This window comes from Diceros bicornis, chromosome 8 (assembly GCF_020826845.1).
Source record: "Diceros bicornis minor isolate mBicDic1 chromosome 8, mDicBic1.mat.cur, whole genome shotgun sequence".
NCBI lineage: Eukaryota > Metazoa > Chordata > Mammalia > Perissodactyla > Rhinocerotidae > Diceros > Diceros bicornis.
The window spans coordinates 72,096,960-72,115,636 of NC_080747.1; the positions used below are offsets into that span (position 1 = coordinate 72,096,960).

At 40.2% G+C, this 18,677-nt stretch overlaps 1 protein-coding gene across 8 annotated transcripts in view; it reads right to left on the bottom strand.

Annotated features, from left to right (window-relative positions):
• Window positions 1-18,677, bottom strand: part of ABCG2 (ATP binding cassette subfamily G member 2 (Junior blood group)) — a 67,182-nt gene that overhangs the window by 6,380 nt on the left and 42,125 nt on the right. For all 8 annotated transcript variants that reach the window (XM_058547479.1, XM_058547473.1, XM_058547481.1 and 5 more), the window contains 3 exons: window positions 17,840-18,090; window positions 13,328-13,410; window positions 1,282-1,371 (listed from right to left, as the gene is read on the bottom strand). In XM_058547479.1, coding sequence (XP_058403462.1) covers window positions 1,282-1,371; window positions 13,328-13,410; window positions 17,840-18,090 — 424 coding nt within the window. The remainder of the gene's footprint in view (window positions 1-1,281; window positions 1,372-13,327; window positions 13,411-17,839; window positions 18,091-18,677) is intronic.

Genomic DNA, 18,677 nt, shown 5'->3' on the forward strand with positions numbered 1-18,677 from the left:
TCCCCAAGGAGATGATGTCATACCCAAGGAGCTCTGGGCAATGAGCCCTCTTCTCATTATGGAGCCCCCTCCTCATGCCACCCACTTTGCCCTCAGTACACCTACTCCAGGTAAACAGGTTCTGCATCTCCTTCCTCTCTTCCCACACCGGCTCTCCTTGAAGAACAGCACGTCAGTAGCTGATCTCAGTAGTCGGAGAGGCTTTTCTTTCTCCCCACTTCTGATTATGAAGCAGCCCCCTAATGCAGGGGGCTTGACTATTACTCAAGCCCCCCAATGCAGCTTCAATCACTAAACTCTTTCTACTTCTACTCTCATGATAAAAAAGAAAATGATGGGACCGGCCCAGGGGTGTAGCGGTTAAGTTCACACACTCTGCTTTGGCAGCCCAAGGTTTGCAGATTCGGATCCCAGGCACTGACCTACACACCACTTATCAAGCCGTACTGTGGCAGGCATCCCACATATAAAGTAGAGGAGGATGGGCACAGATGTTAGCCCTGGGCCAATCTTTCTCAGCAAAAAAGAGGAGGACTGGCAACAGGTGTTAGCTAGGTCTAATCTTCCTCACCAAAAAAAAAGAAAGAAAGAAAATGGCACTTCTTCCTTCAACCACCATGCCTGCCAACCATACATCCCTGTCAGCTATCATATCTTATTTTCTCCCCTCTGAAGTTCTAGATCCTTCCTCTTCCTGACAATCTTCCTGCTGTAATTCCAAACTCTTCTACCAACATCTTCATTCTTTCCCTCTCTAATGATTCCTTTCCTCAGCTTGTAAGTATGGGCAAATCTCTTCCAACGTTGAAAAACACAAGAAACAAAGCAGCCAGCTCGTTATTTTAAGGCTGTCCTCTGGCTCTTTCCATCCCCCTTCCATTGAGGGCTAAGCTTGGTCTACATTCTTTGTCAACTTTATCTCCCCATTTGCAACTTGCTGCTCAATCCACTACTTTCTTTCTATCAAGCCCCTCAAACTTTACTTATGAAGGTCACCATGACTTCTCATTTGCTAAAAATAAAAGATCCTTTTCAGCCTCTTTATTGCTTGCTTTCTCTGCAGCATTTGGATTTCCTGGCTATGTCCTAATCTTGAAACTCCTTTTCCCCTTGGTATCAGGCCTCACATGCTCATGATTTTCCTCCCAGACTCTGACTGTTTTTTTGCCATCAACATTGGTAACCCCCAGGAACCAATCGTGGCCTGATTCTGGACGTGACCAGTTTGACCAACAGCCCTGATAATGGATAGCCCCCTTCCCAGAACAGAGACCTACTCACATGAAGAGCTTCTTCTCGACCACGAAGAGCTCCACGACGGACACACTGGTGAAACACTGGTTGGTTGTAAGGAAGAAGAGCACCCCAGCTCTGCGATGAGAGAAAGGGAACAAAAGCACCAGTCAATTAAACCTTCTTAGGTCAATTTTCTACCCTCAAAACTCTTTCCTCAAATGATATCTTATAACAGTAGACAGACAACTGTTCTGGTTAAAGCAGAGAGGAAGTATGAGCCCCATCAGGTCTCTCCCCTACTCCTGCATCTCCACAGTGCACCCCTGGAACTCCATATAGCACAGTTTGAAATTCACGATTCTGGGCTACTATGGATTGAACTGTGTCCCACAATCCATATGTTGAAGCCCCGACCCTCGACGTGATAATATTTAGTGACAGTGTCTTTGGGAAGTAATTAGGTTTAGATGAGGTCATGAAGAAAGGGCTCTCATGATGGGATTAGCACCCTTAAAAGAAAAACGAGAGACATCAGAGCTCTCTCTCTGACAGGCGATGACACAGCAAGAAGGCAACAAGCCAGAAGAGGGCCCACATCAGAACCCAACTATCTCCAGAATTGTAAGAAATACATTTCTGTTGTGTAAGCACCCAGTCTGTGGGTCTTTGTTACGGCAGCCATGCTGATGATTACACAGGTCGTAAAAATACTACTGCCTTGAATTTTAACTAACAAAAACACCAAGCACCATTACTATGTGCGAACAGAGAAACAGTGAGCCAAATAAAGCCTGCAAAGGTTAAAAACCTTTATTAGCCACTTTTTAAAAGTTGAGTAAAGAAGAAACTAAGACATGAGGCGGCAAAATGAAAGACAGCAGAGGGAAACTTCTATCGACACATTATATATATACATCCACCACACAACCATCAGCAGTCAACATGGCTTCCAGTGTGCTCAAAAATGAAAATAAAGTGGTGCTTATGAAGGAAAAATTAATTTGTGTGCCTGTAAGAAAAGAAAGACTATTAACGTTTCTTTCTCAGCAAAATAACTAAGGTTAAAAAAGAAAAGTACACAGTTAATCAATACTTCAATAGAAATATGGATTTTACAAAAGCATGCCAGGGCTTCCCTTCATAACCAAGTAATCTAATTGGAATTGAGGGTGTGAGTTGAAACTGAAAGAAATAAAGTGGTACATCATTTAAAAGACACAAAAATAAGAAAACATTTTAAAAAACGTAAACCCAAGATTACAACCCCAAAAAGAAAAAGTCCATAGACGCTCAGTAATTGTTTTTAACACCAAAAATAAATAAATAAATAAAGAACTTAGGGAACAGGCCGTTTTAAAAGTAAATGTTTATACAATAATTAATAAACGGAAAATAGCCAGGCCTAGTACACAAGCAGCTATGCAAATTTCTATGCACAAAAAAGCCTAATATCAAGCAAAAGCTAATCTCAGAAACATGGGACATGGCAGTAATTCAGCTCAATTTGTTAGTAAGTCTTACATCTAACAGTACAATAATGTTCATAATGATTCTGAACTAGTAGATAGTGAAATGGCTTCTAAATCATAAGATAATTTATTTTATAGTAAATATAGTTTTTATTGTCAAAAAATTTAATGTATTCTAATTCTTTCCAAGGTGGTAATCCAGGTCTGTAATATATAATTATTGATCCATATTTTTTTGAAATACCTTTCTCTTAATATACATTAATTTGTTTAGCTATCACAACTCTGTAATGTAACTATTAGGAAAAGAAGCTCATACTCTATGAGTGATTAAAACCCAGCTTGTCAGTTTACAAGTCAGAGAAAGAGCAAAGAGAACATCTCTCTGGGATAATTCATTCCCAAAGAAGAGAACCAAACCACTGGCCTCCTGAGCAATTTCAAATGATGAAAACATGGTAGCAAGCTTAAGCCAAACACACAAATTAGGGCCGCCCCATGGCTTAGCGGTTAAGTGCGCGCACTCCGCTACTGGTGGCCTGGGGTTCGGATCCCGGTCACGCACCGACGTACCGCTTCTCCGGCCATGCTGAGGCCACGTCCCACATACAGCAACTAGAAGGATGTGCAACTATGACATACAACTATCTACTGGGGCTTTGGGGGAAAAAAAGGAGGAGGATTGGCAACAGATGTTAGCGCAGAGCAGGTCTTCCTCAGCAAAAAGAGGAGGATTAGCATGGATGTTAGCTCAGGGCTGATCTTGCTCACAAAAAAAAAAAAAAAAAAAAAAAAAAAAACACAAATTAAAATAAATCCAATGCCCAATTTCTCCAGAAAACATTTGAAGAAACAGCTAAAGCTCTTCTTCATTTCTCTGGATTCTTCTACCAAGAGTTTTAATGGCTAGATTTCCAGTTCCTTTTTAAAATTCGAAATGATAACAGGTTTCTCAATATTTTTTCCCAAATGCTTCCTGTTGCACAACACAAAAGGTCCATGGGCTCTAGATTCTGCGATGTATAATCTCTGCTTGGTGAAAATATGGTATCTACACAGGGTACAAACCATTAACTACTAGCAAGTTTGGAAACAAGCGAGAGAAGAACACAGCCCTCAGGGAAGGCAAAGAAAAACAACGATATAACTCTGGAAAAGAGCTACAATAACAATCTGTTGTAGAGTAACATTATCTGACTCCACACAGAAGATATTTTATTTTACCTGAGTGAGGAATTGACTTTCATGCTTATTGTTTCTTTCATAAACAATTACCCTTTTCCAGACATCAAAATAGATTCAACTTAACTTACTGCAACTTTTCTCAATAGTAAAATGGGGATAATACCATTCACTTCTGTGGCCAGGAGTGTAACCTGATTCTGTGGGTATAAAGCTTGGAGATCAGAGTCGGGCACAGTGTGGGTCTCCATACACGAAGCCCAAGGAGACTCTGGGGTCTGCGACATTGACCTATGTTCAGAGCATGCTAAAGCCCATTACAAAGTCTTATCATGAAACAGTACTTTTTTTTTTTTTTGCTGAGGAAGATTCACCCTGAGCTAACAACTGTCGCCAATCTTCCTTTATTTTGCATGTGGGTTGCTGCCTCAGCATGGCTACTGACAAGTGGTGTAGGTCCATGCCAGGGACCTGAACTTGGGCTGCCGAAGTGGAGCACATCGAACTTAACCACTAGGCCACCAGGCCGGCCCCACCCATGAAACCGTATTTTTAAGGGCACTTTATGACTAACACTAGGTAAGGTAAACTAACATTAAGTGCTAACCATATAATAGAAAAAACTGAGTCCCAGCCACCTCCTGACATCAAACAAATCAAAAAACAGAAAGGAAATTAACTCACAGGTAATAAAAGAAAAAAAACAGATAAAACTGGAACTGGACTATGCCAAAATTTAAAACTTTTGTGCATCAAAGGACACTATCAACAGAGTGAGAAGAATGCACAGAATGGCAGAAAATATTAGCAAATTCCTATCTAATAAGGGGTTAATATCCAGAAATGTAAAGAACTCTTACAGTTCAACAACAACAACAAAAATCCAATTAAGAAAGAGGCAAAGGAGGAGCTGGTCCCATGGCATAGTGGTTAAGTTCGATGCGCTCCGCTTCGGCGGCCCAGGTTCAGAGGTTCAGATCCTGGGCACAGACCCACGCCACTCTTCAGCCATGCAGTGGCAGCAACCCACATACAAAATAGAGTAAGACTGGCACAGATGTTAGCTCAGGGCTAATCTTCCTCAAGCAAAAAAAAGGAGGATTGGCAACAGATGTTAGCTCAGGGCAAATCTTCCTCAGGAAAAAAAGGGTAGGGGTGGGGGGGCAAAGGATTTGAATAGACATTTCTCCAAAGAAGATATAATGGCCAATACGTATGCACATGAAAAGATGCTCAACATCACTAATCATTAGGGAAATGCAAATCAAAACCACAATGAGATACCACTTCATACCAATTAGGGTGGCTATTATTAAAAAAACAGAAAATAACAAGTACTGGCAAGGCTGGGAAGAAACTGAAAGCCTTGCGCACCGCTGGTAGGAATGCAAAACGGTGCAGTTGCTTTAGAAGACAGCATGGTGGTTCCTCAAAAAATTAATGGAATTATCAAATGATCCAGTAATTCCACTTTTGGGTATATACCCAAAAGAATTTAAAGAAGGTGACGTCAGCAACATGGCTGAGTGAGCTGTTCCCTGTGTCTCTCTCCCTTCGAACTACAACTAAAAGGACATTCATTGATCAGCAGCGGATACCCACACAGCACATCAGGATGCCTGAGAAACCGGAACAGCTATATATCTGAAGGTGGATCGACTACCCCCTGAGGAGGTGGTGGAGATAGGTCCCCCCTGGACCCGAGGCTGTACAGGGCATGCGTGCAACTTCTTTCCCGGCTGGGGCAACCATAGCACCGCTGCGGCCCTGAGGGTGGGAGCATGCCTCAACGCGATTGTGGAAACAGGTGATGGCAGCCCTGAGCCCCTGTGTTATTGCCATCTAGTGGGAGAGCCCTCAGGGCCACATGGCCCACAGAGAGCAGTGCCCGTTTGGACCCAGTGGGGAAGCCCCGCCCACCAAGCACAAAAGCTGGTGGAAACTAGGAGCAGAGGGCGGCTGAATTGCTGCCCAGGCAAACGAGCTCCTGGCTGCCGTGAACACTCATAGTACTGCTATGGCCCCGAAGGGCAGAAGTGTGTCTCGGCAGGACTGTGGGAGCAGGCAGCAGTAGCCCTGAGCCCCCATGTGATCACTCTCTAGTCCAGTGGGAGAAATGACAATCCCACCGCAGTCCCAGGGAGTGGCTTTGGCTCGGTACCAGAGGGGAGGTCCCACCCAGCAAGGACAATGGTTGGTGCGACCTAGGAACAGAGGGCGGCTGAGCTCCGAGTCCGGGTGAACAAGCTCCCGACTGCCATGAATGCCCATAGTACGGCTGCAGCCCTGAAGCGGGGAACACAACTCCATGGGTCTGTGGGAGCAGGTGGCAGTAGACCTGAGCTCCCATGTGATCACATTCTCATCCAGTGGGAGAATCCATAATCCCACCAGGGTCCTAGGGAGTAGTTTTGGCTCAGTCCCAGACGGGAAGTCCCACCCACCAAGTACAACAGCTGGTGTGACCTAGCAGCAGAGGGTAGCAGAAACTGAATGAGCCCCCAGCTGCTATGAATGCCCATAGTACCACTGCAGACCCAAAGCGGGGAGCACAACTCGGTGGGACTCTGGGAGTAGGTGACAGCAGCCCTGAGCCCCCCGCGTCACTACTTTCCCATTCGGTGGGAGACCCCACAGGGCCGCTGTGATCCCAAGGAGTGATCTAGGCTTGGACAGGCACAGCTGAGAGGGATTGTGGCAGCAGGCTCAGATTACACAGCTCCCGCCCATCCCCCCACCCCCCAAGTAGCAGCAGGTGGAACCTGCGTCCAGAAGCTATCACTATGCACTGGCACAAATCCACTCCATCAAATAATATAAAGAAATATATTAATACTTCAGACCAGAAGGAAAATGAAAAACACCCAGAAATCAATCCTGAAGGCCTGGAAATCTACAATCTAAATGACAAAGAATTCAAGACAGCCATCATAAGAAAATTCAACTAGCTACAAGAGAATTCTGGAAGACAGTTCAATGAAATCAGGAACCAAATTACTGAACAGAGGGAATTCTTCACAAAAGAGATCGAAACTATAAAGAAAAACCAAACCAAACAGAATTGTTAAAAGATGAAAAACACAATGGATGAGATAAAGAAAAATCTGGAGTCCTTAAACAACGGAGCTGACAATATGGAGGATAGAATTAGCAATCTGGAGGATAGGAACACAGAAATGCTTCAGATGGAAGAGGAGAGAGAACTTAGACTAAAAAGAAATGAAGAGGCGGCCAGCCCCATGGCGTAGCAATTAAGTGCGTGCACTCTGCTGCTGGTGGCCTGGGTTCAGATCGCGGGGGCACACTGATGCACCGCTTGTCAGGCCATGCTGTGGTGGCATCCCATATAAAGTGGGGGAAGATAGGCACAGATGTTAGCCCAGGGTCAGTCTTCCTCAGCAAAAAGAGGAGGATTGGTGTGGATGTTAGCTCAGGGCTGATTTTTCTCACAAAAAAAAAATAATAAAATAATAAAATAAAAAGAAATGAAGAAACTCTCTGAGAAATATCCAACTCAATTAGGAAACGCAACATAAGGATTATAGGTATTCCAGAGGGAGAAGAGAGGGAAAAAGGAGAGGACAGCTTGTTCAAAGAAATAATAAGAACTTCCCAAACCTGGAGAAGGAGCTGAAATTACATGTAAAAGAAGCCAACAGAGCTCCTAATTACATCAATGTAAAAAGACCTTCTCCAAGGCATGTATTAGTAAAGCTGGCTAAAGTCAATGACAAAGAAAAAATATTAAGGGCAGCAAGGCAGAAGAGAATAACCTACAAAGGAAGCCCTATCAGGCTTTCAGTGGATTTTTCAGCAGAAACCTTACAGGCTAGGAGAGAGTAGAATGATATATTCAAAATTTTGAAAGACAAAAACTTTCAGCCAAGAATCCTATATCCAGTGAAAATATCCTTCAGATATGATGGAGAAATAAAAACTTTCCCAGATAAACAAAAGCTGAGGGAGTTCACTGCCACAAGACCCCGCCTACAACATTTGATCAAGAAGGCCCTCATACCTGAAAAAAAAGAAAGAAATGCTTTATAAAGCCTTCAGCAAGGGGATAAATAGACAGACAAAATCAGAAAATTGCAACTGTCTATCAGAACAGATTAGTAAACACTTAATTATAACTCTAAAGATAAAGAGAAGGAAAACATTCAAAATAAATATTATCACTTCATTTTAACCACAAATTCACAAAACATAATGGGATAAGTTGTGACAACAACAACTTAGAAGGGGAAGAGGGAAGGGATGAAACCTGCTTATCCTAAGGGGACAAAGGGCTATCAGGGAATGGATGATCTCATCCATGAGATCTTTCATACAAACCACATGGTAACCACTAAATAAAGAATCAGAACAAAGACACAAATGATAAATAAAGAGAAAACTGAGAAAACCATCATAGAGAGCCACCAAACTGATTCGTAGTCCAAAATACACAGGACAAGAAACAAGGGAAATACATAACACCTGAAAAACAAGTGATAAAATGTCAGCATTAAGCCCTCATATATCAATAATCACTCTAAATGTAAATGGATTGAATTTCCCAATTAAAAGACACAGAGTGGCTGGATGGATTAAAAAATAAGACCCAACAATTTGCTGCCTCCAGGAAACACATCTCAGCTCTAAAGACAAACACAGGCTCAGAGTTAAGGGATGGAAGATGATACCCTAAGCTAATGGCAAACAAAAGAAAGCAGGTGTTGCCATACTTATATCAGACAAAGTAGACTTCAAGATAAAGCAGGTAACGAGAGACAAAGAGGGGTAATAGATAATGATAAAAGGGACACGCCACTAAAAAGACATATCACTTATAAATATATATGTACCCAACACGGGAGCACCAAAGTACATAAAGCAACTATTAACAAACCTAAAAGGAGATATCAACAACAGCACAATAATAGTAGGGGACCTTAACACCCCACTTACAGCAATGGATAGATCATCCAGACAGAAAGTCAACAAGGAAATAGTGGACTTAAACAAAAAACTAGACCAGATGGACTTAACAAATATATATATAGAGTACTCGTTCCAAAAACAGCAGATTACACATTCTTCTCAAGTGCGCATGGAACATTCTCAAGGATAGACCATATGTTGGGAAACAAGGCAAACCTCTATAAATTTAAGAAGACTGAAATCATAACAAGCATCTTTTCTGACCATAATGCTATGAAACTAGAAATCAACTACAAGAAAAAAGCTGGGAAAGTGACAAAGATGTGGAGACTAAACAACATGCTACTGAACAACCAATGGATCACTGAAGAAATTAAAGGAGAAATCAGTGAATATCTGGTGACAAATGAAAATGAAAATGAAAATACACCATACCAACTCACATGGGATGCAGCAAAAGCAGTCCTGAGAGGGAAATTCACAGCAATACAGGCCCACCTTAACAAACAAGAAAAATCCCAAATAAGCAATTGTAAGCTACACCTAACAGAATTAGAAAAAGAAGAACAAACAAAGCCCAAAGTCAGCAGAAGGAGGGAAATAATAAAAATTAGAGTGGAAACAAATGAAATTGAAAACAAAAAAAAACAGTAGAAAGGATCAATGAAACAAAAACCTGGTTCTTTGAGAAGATAAACAAAATTGACAAACTCTTACCCAGACTCACCAAGAAAAAAAGAGACAAGGCTCAAATAAATACAATTAGAAATGAAAGAGGAGGGGCTGGCCCCATGGCGTAGCAGTTAAGTACGTGCACTCTGCTGCTGGCGGCCTGGGTTTGGATCCCAGGCACGCACTGATGCACCGCTTGTCAGGCCATGTGGTGGTGTCCCACATAAAGTAGAGGACGATGGGCACAGATGTTAGCCCAGGGACAGTCTTCCTCAGCAAAAAGAGGAGGATTGGCGTGGATGTTAGCTCAGGGCTGATCGTCATCACACACACACAAAAAAGAAATGAAAGAGGAGAGATCACAACAGATATCACAGAAATACAAAGGACTATAAGAGAATACTACGAAAAACTATATGCCAAGAAATTGGACAGTCTAGAAGAAATGCATAAATTCTTAGACTCATACAACTTCCCAAAACTGAATCAAGAAGAAATAGAGAATCTGAATAGACCAATCACAAGTAAAGACATTGAAACAGTAATCAAAAAACCTCCCAAAAAGTAAAAGTCCAAGACCAGATGGCTTCTCTGGAGAATTTTACCAAACATTCAAAGAAGATTTAATACCCATCCTTCTCAAACTATTCCAAAAAATAGAGGAAGACGGAACACTTCCTAACACATTCTACGAGGCCAGCATCACTCTGATACCAAAGCCAGACAAGGACAATACAAAGAAAAATTACAGGCCAATATCGCTGATGGACATAGATGCAAAAATCCTCAACAAACTATTGGCAAACTGAAAACTGCAATACATTAGAAAGATCATACACCATGATCAAGCGGGGTTTACACCAGGGATACAGGGATGGTTCAACATCTGCAAATCAATCAATGTGATATGCCACATTAACAAAATGAGGAATAAAAACCACATGACCATCTCAATAGATGCAGAGAAAGCATTTGACAAGATCCAACATCCATTTATGATAAAAACTCTCAACAAAATGAGTATAGAAGGAAAGTACCTCAACATAAAGGTCATATATGACAAACCCACAGCCAACATCATACTCAATAGGGAAAAACTGAAAGCCATCTCTCTGACAACAGGAACAAGACAAGGGTGCCCACTCTCACCACGTTTATTCAACATAGTACTGGAGGTTCTGGTCAGAGCAATTAGGCAAGAAAAAGGAATAAAAGGAATCCAAATAGGCAATGAAGAAGTGAAACGCTCACTGTTTGCAGACGACATGATTTTATATATAGAAAACCCTAAACAATCCATCAGAAAACTATTAGAAATAATCAACAACTACAACAAAGTTGCAGGGTACAAAATCAACTTACAAAAATCAGTTGCATTTCAATACTATAATAACAAACTAATAGAAGGAAAACTCAAGAATACAATCCCATTTACAACTGCAACAAAAAAAATAAAATATCTAGGAATAAATTTAACCAACGAGTTGAAAGACCTATACAATGAAAACTATAAGACATTATTGAAAGAAATCGATGATGACATAAAGAAATGGAAAGAGATCCCATGCACATGGATTGGAAGAATAAACATACTTAAAATGTCCATACTACCTAAAGCAATCTACAGATTCAATGCAATCTCAATCAGAATCCCAATGACATGCTTCACGGAAATAGAACAAAGAATCCTAAAATTAATATGGGGCAACAAAAGACCCCAAATAGCTAAAGCAATCCTGAGAAAAAAGAACAAAGCTGGAGGCAGCACAATCCCTGACTTCAAAACATACTACAAAGCTATGACAATCAAAACAGCATGGTACTGGTACAAAAACAGACACCGAGATCAATGGAACAGAATTGAAAGTCCAGAAATAAAACCACACATTTATGGACAGCTAATCTTCGACAAATGAGCTAAGAACATACAATGGAGAAAGGAAAATCTCTTCAATAAATGGTGCTGAGAAAACTGGACAGCCACATGCAAAAGAATGAAAGTAGACCATTATCTTTTGCCATACACAAAAATTAACTCAAAATGGATCAAAGACTTGAAAGTAAGACCTCAAACTACAACACTCCTAGAAGAAAATATAGTCAGAACACTCTTTGACGTCAGTCTTCGAGGGATCTTTTCGAATTCCTTGCCTACTCGGATAAGGGAAACGAAAGAAAAAATAAATAAGTGGGACTTCATCAGACTAAAGAGCTTCTGCAAGGCAAAGGAAACCAGGATCAAAATGAAAAGAGAACCCACCAGCCGGGCGAAAATATTTGCAAAGCATTTATCCAACAAGGGGTTAATCTCCATAATATATAAAGAACTCACACAAGTCAACAACAAAAAAACAAATAACTTCATCAAAAAAATGGGCAGAGGATATGAACAGACATTTTTCCAAGGAAGATATACCGATGGCCCATAGGCATATGAAAAGATGTTCAACATCAGTAATCATCAGGGAAATGCAAATCAAAACTACACTAAGATATCACCTTACACCCTTGAGAATGGCTATAATCACCAAGACAAAAAAATAACAAATGTTGGAGAGGGTGTGGAGAAAAGGGAACCCTCATTCACTGCTGGTGGGACTGCAAACTGGTGCAGCCTCTACGGAAAACAGTATGGAGATTCCTCAAAAAATTAAAAATAGAAATACTTTATGATCCAGCTACCCCACTTCTGGGTATTTATCCAAAGAACTTGAAATCAACAATCCAAAGAGGCTTATGCACCCCTAGGTTCACTGCAGCATTATTCACTATAGCCAAGACATGGAAGCAAAACAAGTGTTCATCAACAAATGATTGGATAAAGAAGATGTGGTATTTATATATACACAGTGGAATACTACTCAGCTATATAAAAAAAAAAAGACAAAATCGTCCCATTTGCAACAACATGGATGGACCTGGAGGGTATTATGTTAAGTGAAATAAGCCAGACAGAGAAAGACAAACAGTGTATGACCTCACTCGTATGTGGAATATAAACTAACACATGGACAGAGAGAACAGTTTGGTGTTTACCAAGGGGAAGGGAGTTGCGGGGGGGTGGGCACAAGGGGTGAAGAGCCACATTTATATGGTGACTGACAGATAACAATGTACAACTGGAATCTCACAATGTTATAAACTATTATGACATCAATAAAAAGAGTTTAAAGCAGAGACTCAAACAGATATTTATTTGTACACCCATGTTCATAGCAGCATTATTTACAACATCCAAAATGTGGAAACAACCCAAGTGTCCATGGACAGATAAATGGATAAAGAACATAGGGTATATCCATACATTAGAATAATATTCAGCCTTTAAAAAGAAAGAAATTCTGACATATGCTACAACATGGATGAACCTTGAAGACATTATGCTAAGAGAAATAAGCTCGTCACCAAAGGACAAATACTGTATGATTCCACTTATAAGAGGTATGTCGAATAGTCAAATTCAGAGACAGAAAGAATAATGGTGGTTTCCAAAGGCTGGGGAAAGGGGAATGGGCAGTTATTGTTCAATGGGTACAGAGATTCAGTTTGGGAAGATGAAAAAAGTTCTGGAGTTGGATAGCGATGATGGTTGCACAATAGGAATGTCATGCCACTGAACTGTACACTTAAAACTGGTTAAGAGGGTAAATTTTATGTTCTGTATATTTTACCACTATATGTATATATATAAGAAAATTAATCATCCATTCAGCTTTCAACTCACTGAATTATCCTACTCCTCAATTTACCCTGCACTTGTCTCAAATTCAAACTTTTAATGGATTTTTCAGAAGCTTGAAAAAAGTAACAGCACTTTCTCAATATTGAGATCTAAATTTACTTACCTATTCTGGATTCCTGTAGAATCCAATTTTAGATCAAAGAAAATGGCACCTATAACCAGTCCCAGGATGATTGTTACAATTATCTTTTTGAAAAGAAAAAAAAGTTTCAATTAAAGGCAAAAACTTAACACACCATTTATTATTATAATATATATGGCTACATCATCAAGTCTCTCCATTGAGATCCTTTAAATGGCTTGGCCAAAGTCCTTGGGAGAATATAAAACAGTGTATGTTATCAGACTGCTCTCTAAATTAAAACAGAAAATAATTAATCTGAGTGTTGGGGAGACTGACAGGAGAACAACGTAGACTACTGGAAAAGTAAGACTCCTGTCAGCGCCCCCCAGGACCACCAGCTTAGGGTCCAGGTCAGGCCACTGGGCCTGCAAATGTCATCTAGAGCAGCAGAACCACACAAGCACCCAGCAACGTGGTTTGGGGAATAAAATTAAGTGGCCTGAACTCTCAACCTTTGTGCTGGTGAACACACACTGTTTCATATTTCAAGAGGTTCAAGTAAAAACAGGATGTCTTTATTCTTAACATTAAAAATAAGTTAAATTTTTAAAACACACATAAAAAAATTCTAACAATGGAATTTTGCACATTAAGGAAGTAGGGGTATGCTGGGGCCCGTCTATCTGACCTGGGTGGGGAGCCCATGCCTGCACTGGAAAAGTGCATTGTCACCGTCACCAAAGCATTCAGCCAACTTTCTCTGAAGGCACCCAAGTGCTTCTATTACCCTTTCTGCTGTCACTGCTTCTCTAGCAACCTCAGCCCATAGGGCCTACAGCCAACAGCGTAGAGCCAAGTTGCCAATTCTCTGCCACTCTTTCCTACTTCCACTTACTCAGTATGTTCGATGACTCCTAAGAAGACTGGAAAAACATCACTTTTGCTTTTAAGATTGATAAAATGTCTCTTAAGGACACTTCTATAAGAGAAGGGTTAAGGGTTATATTATGATATAATTATTTAAGGAAATTCCACTTACTGTACTTTTAGGTTGTACTAAGTATAAAAATATAAGAAATGGTAATCTAAAGAAAACAAAATATCCCACCATGTACCTTAGAACCTTCAAAGTTCAAAATAAAAAAAAAGTCTTAGCACTACAGCAATACCATGGCATCAAGACTTGAAGTAACCTGTCAAGCACACTTTTGGCATGAAGCAAACCAAACCAGAAAACAAGATTATGCTCTGTGAAGCCCATAGTCTGAAAAGACTATGATTTGAGACATCCTTAAAAATTCCCTTGCCATTCATGTCGACAAAACAAGCTTGCAAAATAAATAATGATGATTCCATCAACATGTGTGCATGCACATGTACACAAGCCTACACTTTTACTCAGCGTAACTTTAAGCATATTCAGACTTCTTAAACTGGCTACTCCACATGCTTTGTTTCTCTTGCATTCAAACTTGGTATCTTACACTAACAGACTGTCGGTATTATCATTAGCATGTTTCCTAAAAGTTTCAAAGTTCTAAAAGTACTTTCAAAGTTAGCTTTCAAACACATTGACAAAATGACTAATCCTGTAATTTTGTCATGCTTTTACAAGGTGTGTCTATGTTATTCTTTCTTGTATTAAGGAAAAGCAAAACAGGCAAACTAAATGTTGCTCAAGTAGCAGGCAAAGAGATTTTATCTATGAGTTCTGTGCATCTGGCCTCTGTTTTGAACAGAAGGAAAAAAAAGAAATTCCCTAATATGTTATTCTGTCTTCGTTCAAATGTGTTTATCAACATTTCTCAAGGTGAGTTCTGAGAGATGTTTAAGGCCATCATTAAAAAAACTAATACATACTCAAACATTAAATATGCTAATGTAACAATGAATCGTCAAGAGATATGATAGTGTTTTCCAAATTGATTTGATCAGAACACACTTGGCCGATTAAATGAGCATTAAATCTTCTTCTACAGATAATCCATTCATTCCAAATACCTTTGGTTAAATGCATTACCAGAAGCAAAATCTGAGTCATGTCAATGACTAAGTATGGCTGCAATACTACTGATACAAGATTATCAGTAGGAAACCATAAAACATTTTCATAGCTCCACGTTCAAATACTTAGAGAATAAATGATATTTGTATAAGATTAAAAACTCTAAACCAGAGGTAAGCAAGCTATGGCACACAGGCCAAACAGGGCCCATTGCCCATTTCTGTTCGGCCCACAAGTTCAGAACAGTTTTTACCATTTTTTTAATGGTTGAAAAAGAAGAGAGAAGAATAATATTTCCTGCCATTTGAAATGTATATGAAATTCAAATTTCAGTGTCCATGAAGTTTTATTGGAACACAGCCATGTTCATTTGTTTATGTATTATCTATGGCTGCTTTCTCACTAAATGGCCAAGTTGACTACCTAAGACAAAGACCACATGGCCTGCAAAGCCTAACGTATTTATTATCTGGCCCTTTACAAAACAGGCGTGCCTACTCCTGTCCTAAGCTAACACTCCAGTATTTACAAATCTGAAGAAGAGTGGCCCCCTCCAAGCAGATGCACGGTTCTGTCCTTATTCCATGAGATTGCCACAGCTCTGAACACTGGGATTCCTTTTGTGGAACTGAGTTCACTAAGGAGGCATGTAGGCTTGAACATGCAACCTAGAGGCACTAGGCCTGGAGTTTGCATCTGAAGGAAGCCTAGCACCAAAAGATGCAGAATCGTGGTGTATTAGAAATATCTCCAGGGCCGGCTCCGTGGCTTAGCGGTTAAGTGCGCGCGCTCTGATGCTGGCGACCCGGGTTCGGATCCCGGGCGCGCCCCAAGGCACCACTTCTCCGACCAACCCGAGGCCGAGTCCCACGTACAGCAACTAGAAGGATGTGAACCTATGACATACAACTATCTACTGGGGCTTTGGGGGGAAAAAGATGAATAAATAAAATCTTTTAAAAAAAAAAAAAAAAAGAAATAGCTCCACATTCTAATCATGCCTCGCCCAGAACTACCATGTGATTGGACAAGACACTTAAAAACCACTACTAATGGCAAGAGAAATTGTTATTATTTTCCAAGTACAAAAAAATCTAATGCACAAATCACACTCAAGAATCAACTCCATTACATCAACTCAATATTGAATACCGGGTAACCAGGTTGACCTCATTCACCAGACTTGTTTTCAAACGACATCAAATCCACTGTAAGAATAAAAATTTACCCTTGTTTGATCATACACAAAAGTGCTCATGTTCTGATAAAAATGTCAAATAACAAGTACCAAAAATGTTTGGAGCAATTAGCAGTATGGCTCAAAGAGGGGTATAGGCTCTCAGTAATAATACTTAAAAGGCAACAGTACTGAAGAATGAAAATTATGGTGCATGTGGTATGAAGTCAATAATATTTCATTAGAGTGAACAACACGTCACCTTTTAGTACTCAACAGAAATTCAATGATTGATAACAAAATGAACAACCCCAAAAATAACTGGCTAAATTGATTTCCTTAGAAAGGATGGCCTAATGAGCTGGTAGGGTTTTGTATGACAGAGAGCTTGAGAATAACAGAAAAACCATAAAGAAGTAATAATCAACAACTATCAACAGAGCCAGCCAAAAGATGACAAGAACACGATTCCATCCTAATCAAAAGTTAATCTGACAATGAATAGCCTTATTTAATGGAAGTCGAGTTTGCTTACTACCTTTGTGTTAACTGCAAACTGTTTTTGGTATCTAGCACTCTCCTAAGATTAAAGTCTCTAAATGAGGAAGGTCAGTTATAAGGACCGGCATTTGCACACAGGTTCTTCCTCCTCAGACAGCAGCCAGCCCCCCATCCCACCCTCAGGTGCATCACCTGTGGTCTAGGTGAAGGCTCCCCCGACCTCTTGATTTAATATGCAAACTAACCCCTTTTCCCTCTCTCCATCTTTCCCCCTCTCTTTTTCTTCCTTCCTTCTCTCTCCCTTTCTCCACTTCTCTCCTTCAACTTTCTCCATAGCCACTTTTATCGCCTGACATGCTATATATTTTATTTCTGTATGAATTTATCGTCTGTCTCTCCTCATAAGAAAATAAGCTCCATAGAGCAGAGATTTTCATTTTTGCCCATTTTGTTCACTGCTGTATACAAGCTCCCAAATGCAGCACATATTCAATAAGAACTTGTTAAATGAATCAGTAAAGGAACATGGACAGCTAACAAAAAACCCCAAACGTAGCTAAACATTTCCTTTACCTCACAATTTTTTAAAAAAAATTTTCTACAAAGATTATCCATTACAGTTTGTCTAAATCAACAAAAATTCTGAATTATGTAGTCCAAAAAACCACTAAAAAAAAGTTTTCCATAAGTAAAAACTTAATCGTGTTTTAGTTGTTCTATTGACTATTTCTATATCCCAAACGGAGTGGGGATAAAATCAGTGGAAGGGTGGATGGAAGATAAGCATAATCCTAAAATAAATTCTATCAGAACCCAGTGTTCTCCCATGAGTATTTCACAGCGTAATTAGAAGAATCTGTCGGATTACCTGAGCTATAGAGGCCTGGGGATTGCCCAGTAAGTTTTTGAATGAACGCTTGGAAATCCATTTGAGCTGATGAAAGAAGGAGGTGGTGTAGGTGATCTCCTTGAAGGCTGCGCCCTTCTTGCTTTTCTGACCCCCTGCGAGTTGATCTAACTCAACTTTCATTTCTCTGCAGAAGGTAGAGTTGCCATAAAACTCAGCTAACTTTTCTATGAGAGACATATCTCCCTGGGAAGGCTCTTCAGTCTCGTTGGCTTTGGAATAAAAGTAGATAAAGAAGGGAAACATTATTAACAAAATAACAACTGATTTAGCTCATTTTTCTGGACCCCTTTCTTAGATTCTTCCCTAACATCTTAATCCTAAAACTTGAGTATAAAAAATTATTAGATCTCTCATTGCTTTATACTTTAAAAAAATATATAGTTAATTGGCCTACTTCCATAAACTTATGGATACAGCAAACCCACTGAGCTTTTCCTAACTATATTTGGACCCTAATACTTTTAAAATAGACTTCTTACCATAGTGAGTTATAATTCCTAATATAAAAACCTAGGGGCCAGCCCCATGGCTTAGCGGTTAAGTGTGCGCACTCTGCTACTGGCGGCCCGGGTTCAGATCCCGGGTGCGCACCGATGCACCGCTTGTCCCGCCGTGCTGAGGCAGCGTCCCACATACAGCAACTAAAAGGATGTGCAACTATGACATACAACTATCTACTGGGGCTTTGGAGAGAAAAAGGAGGAAAAAAAGGAGGAGGATTGGCAATAGATGTTAGCTCAGGGCCGGTCTTCCTCAGCAAAAAGAGGAGGATTGGCATGGATGTTAGCTCAGGGCT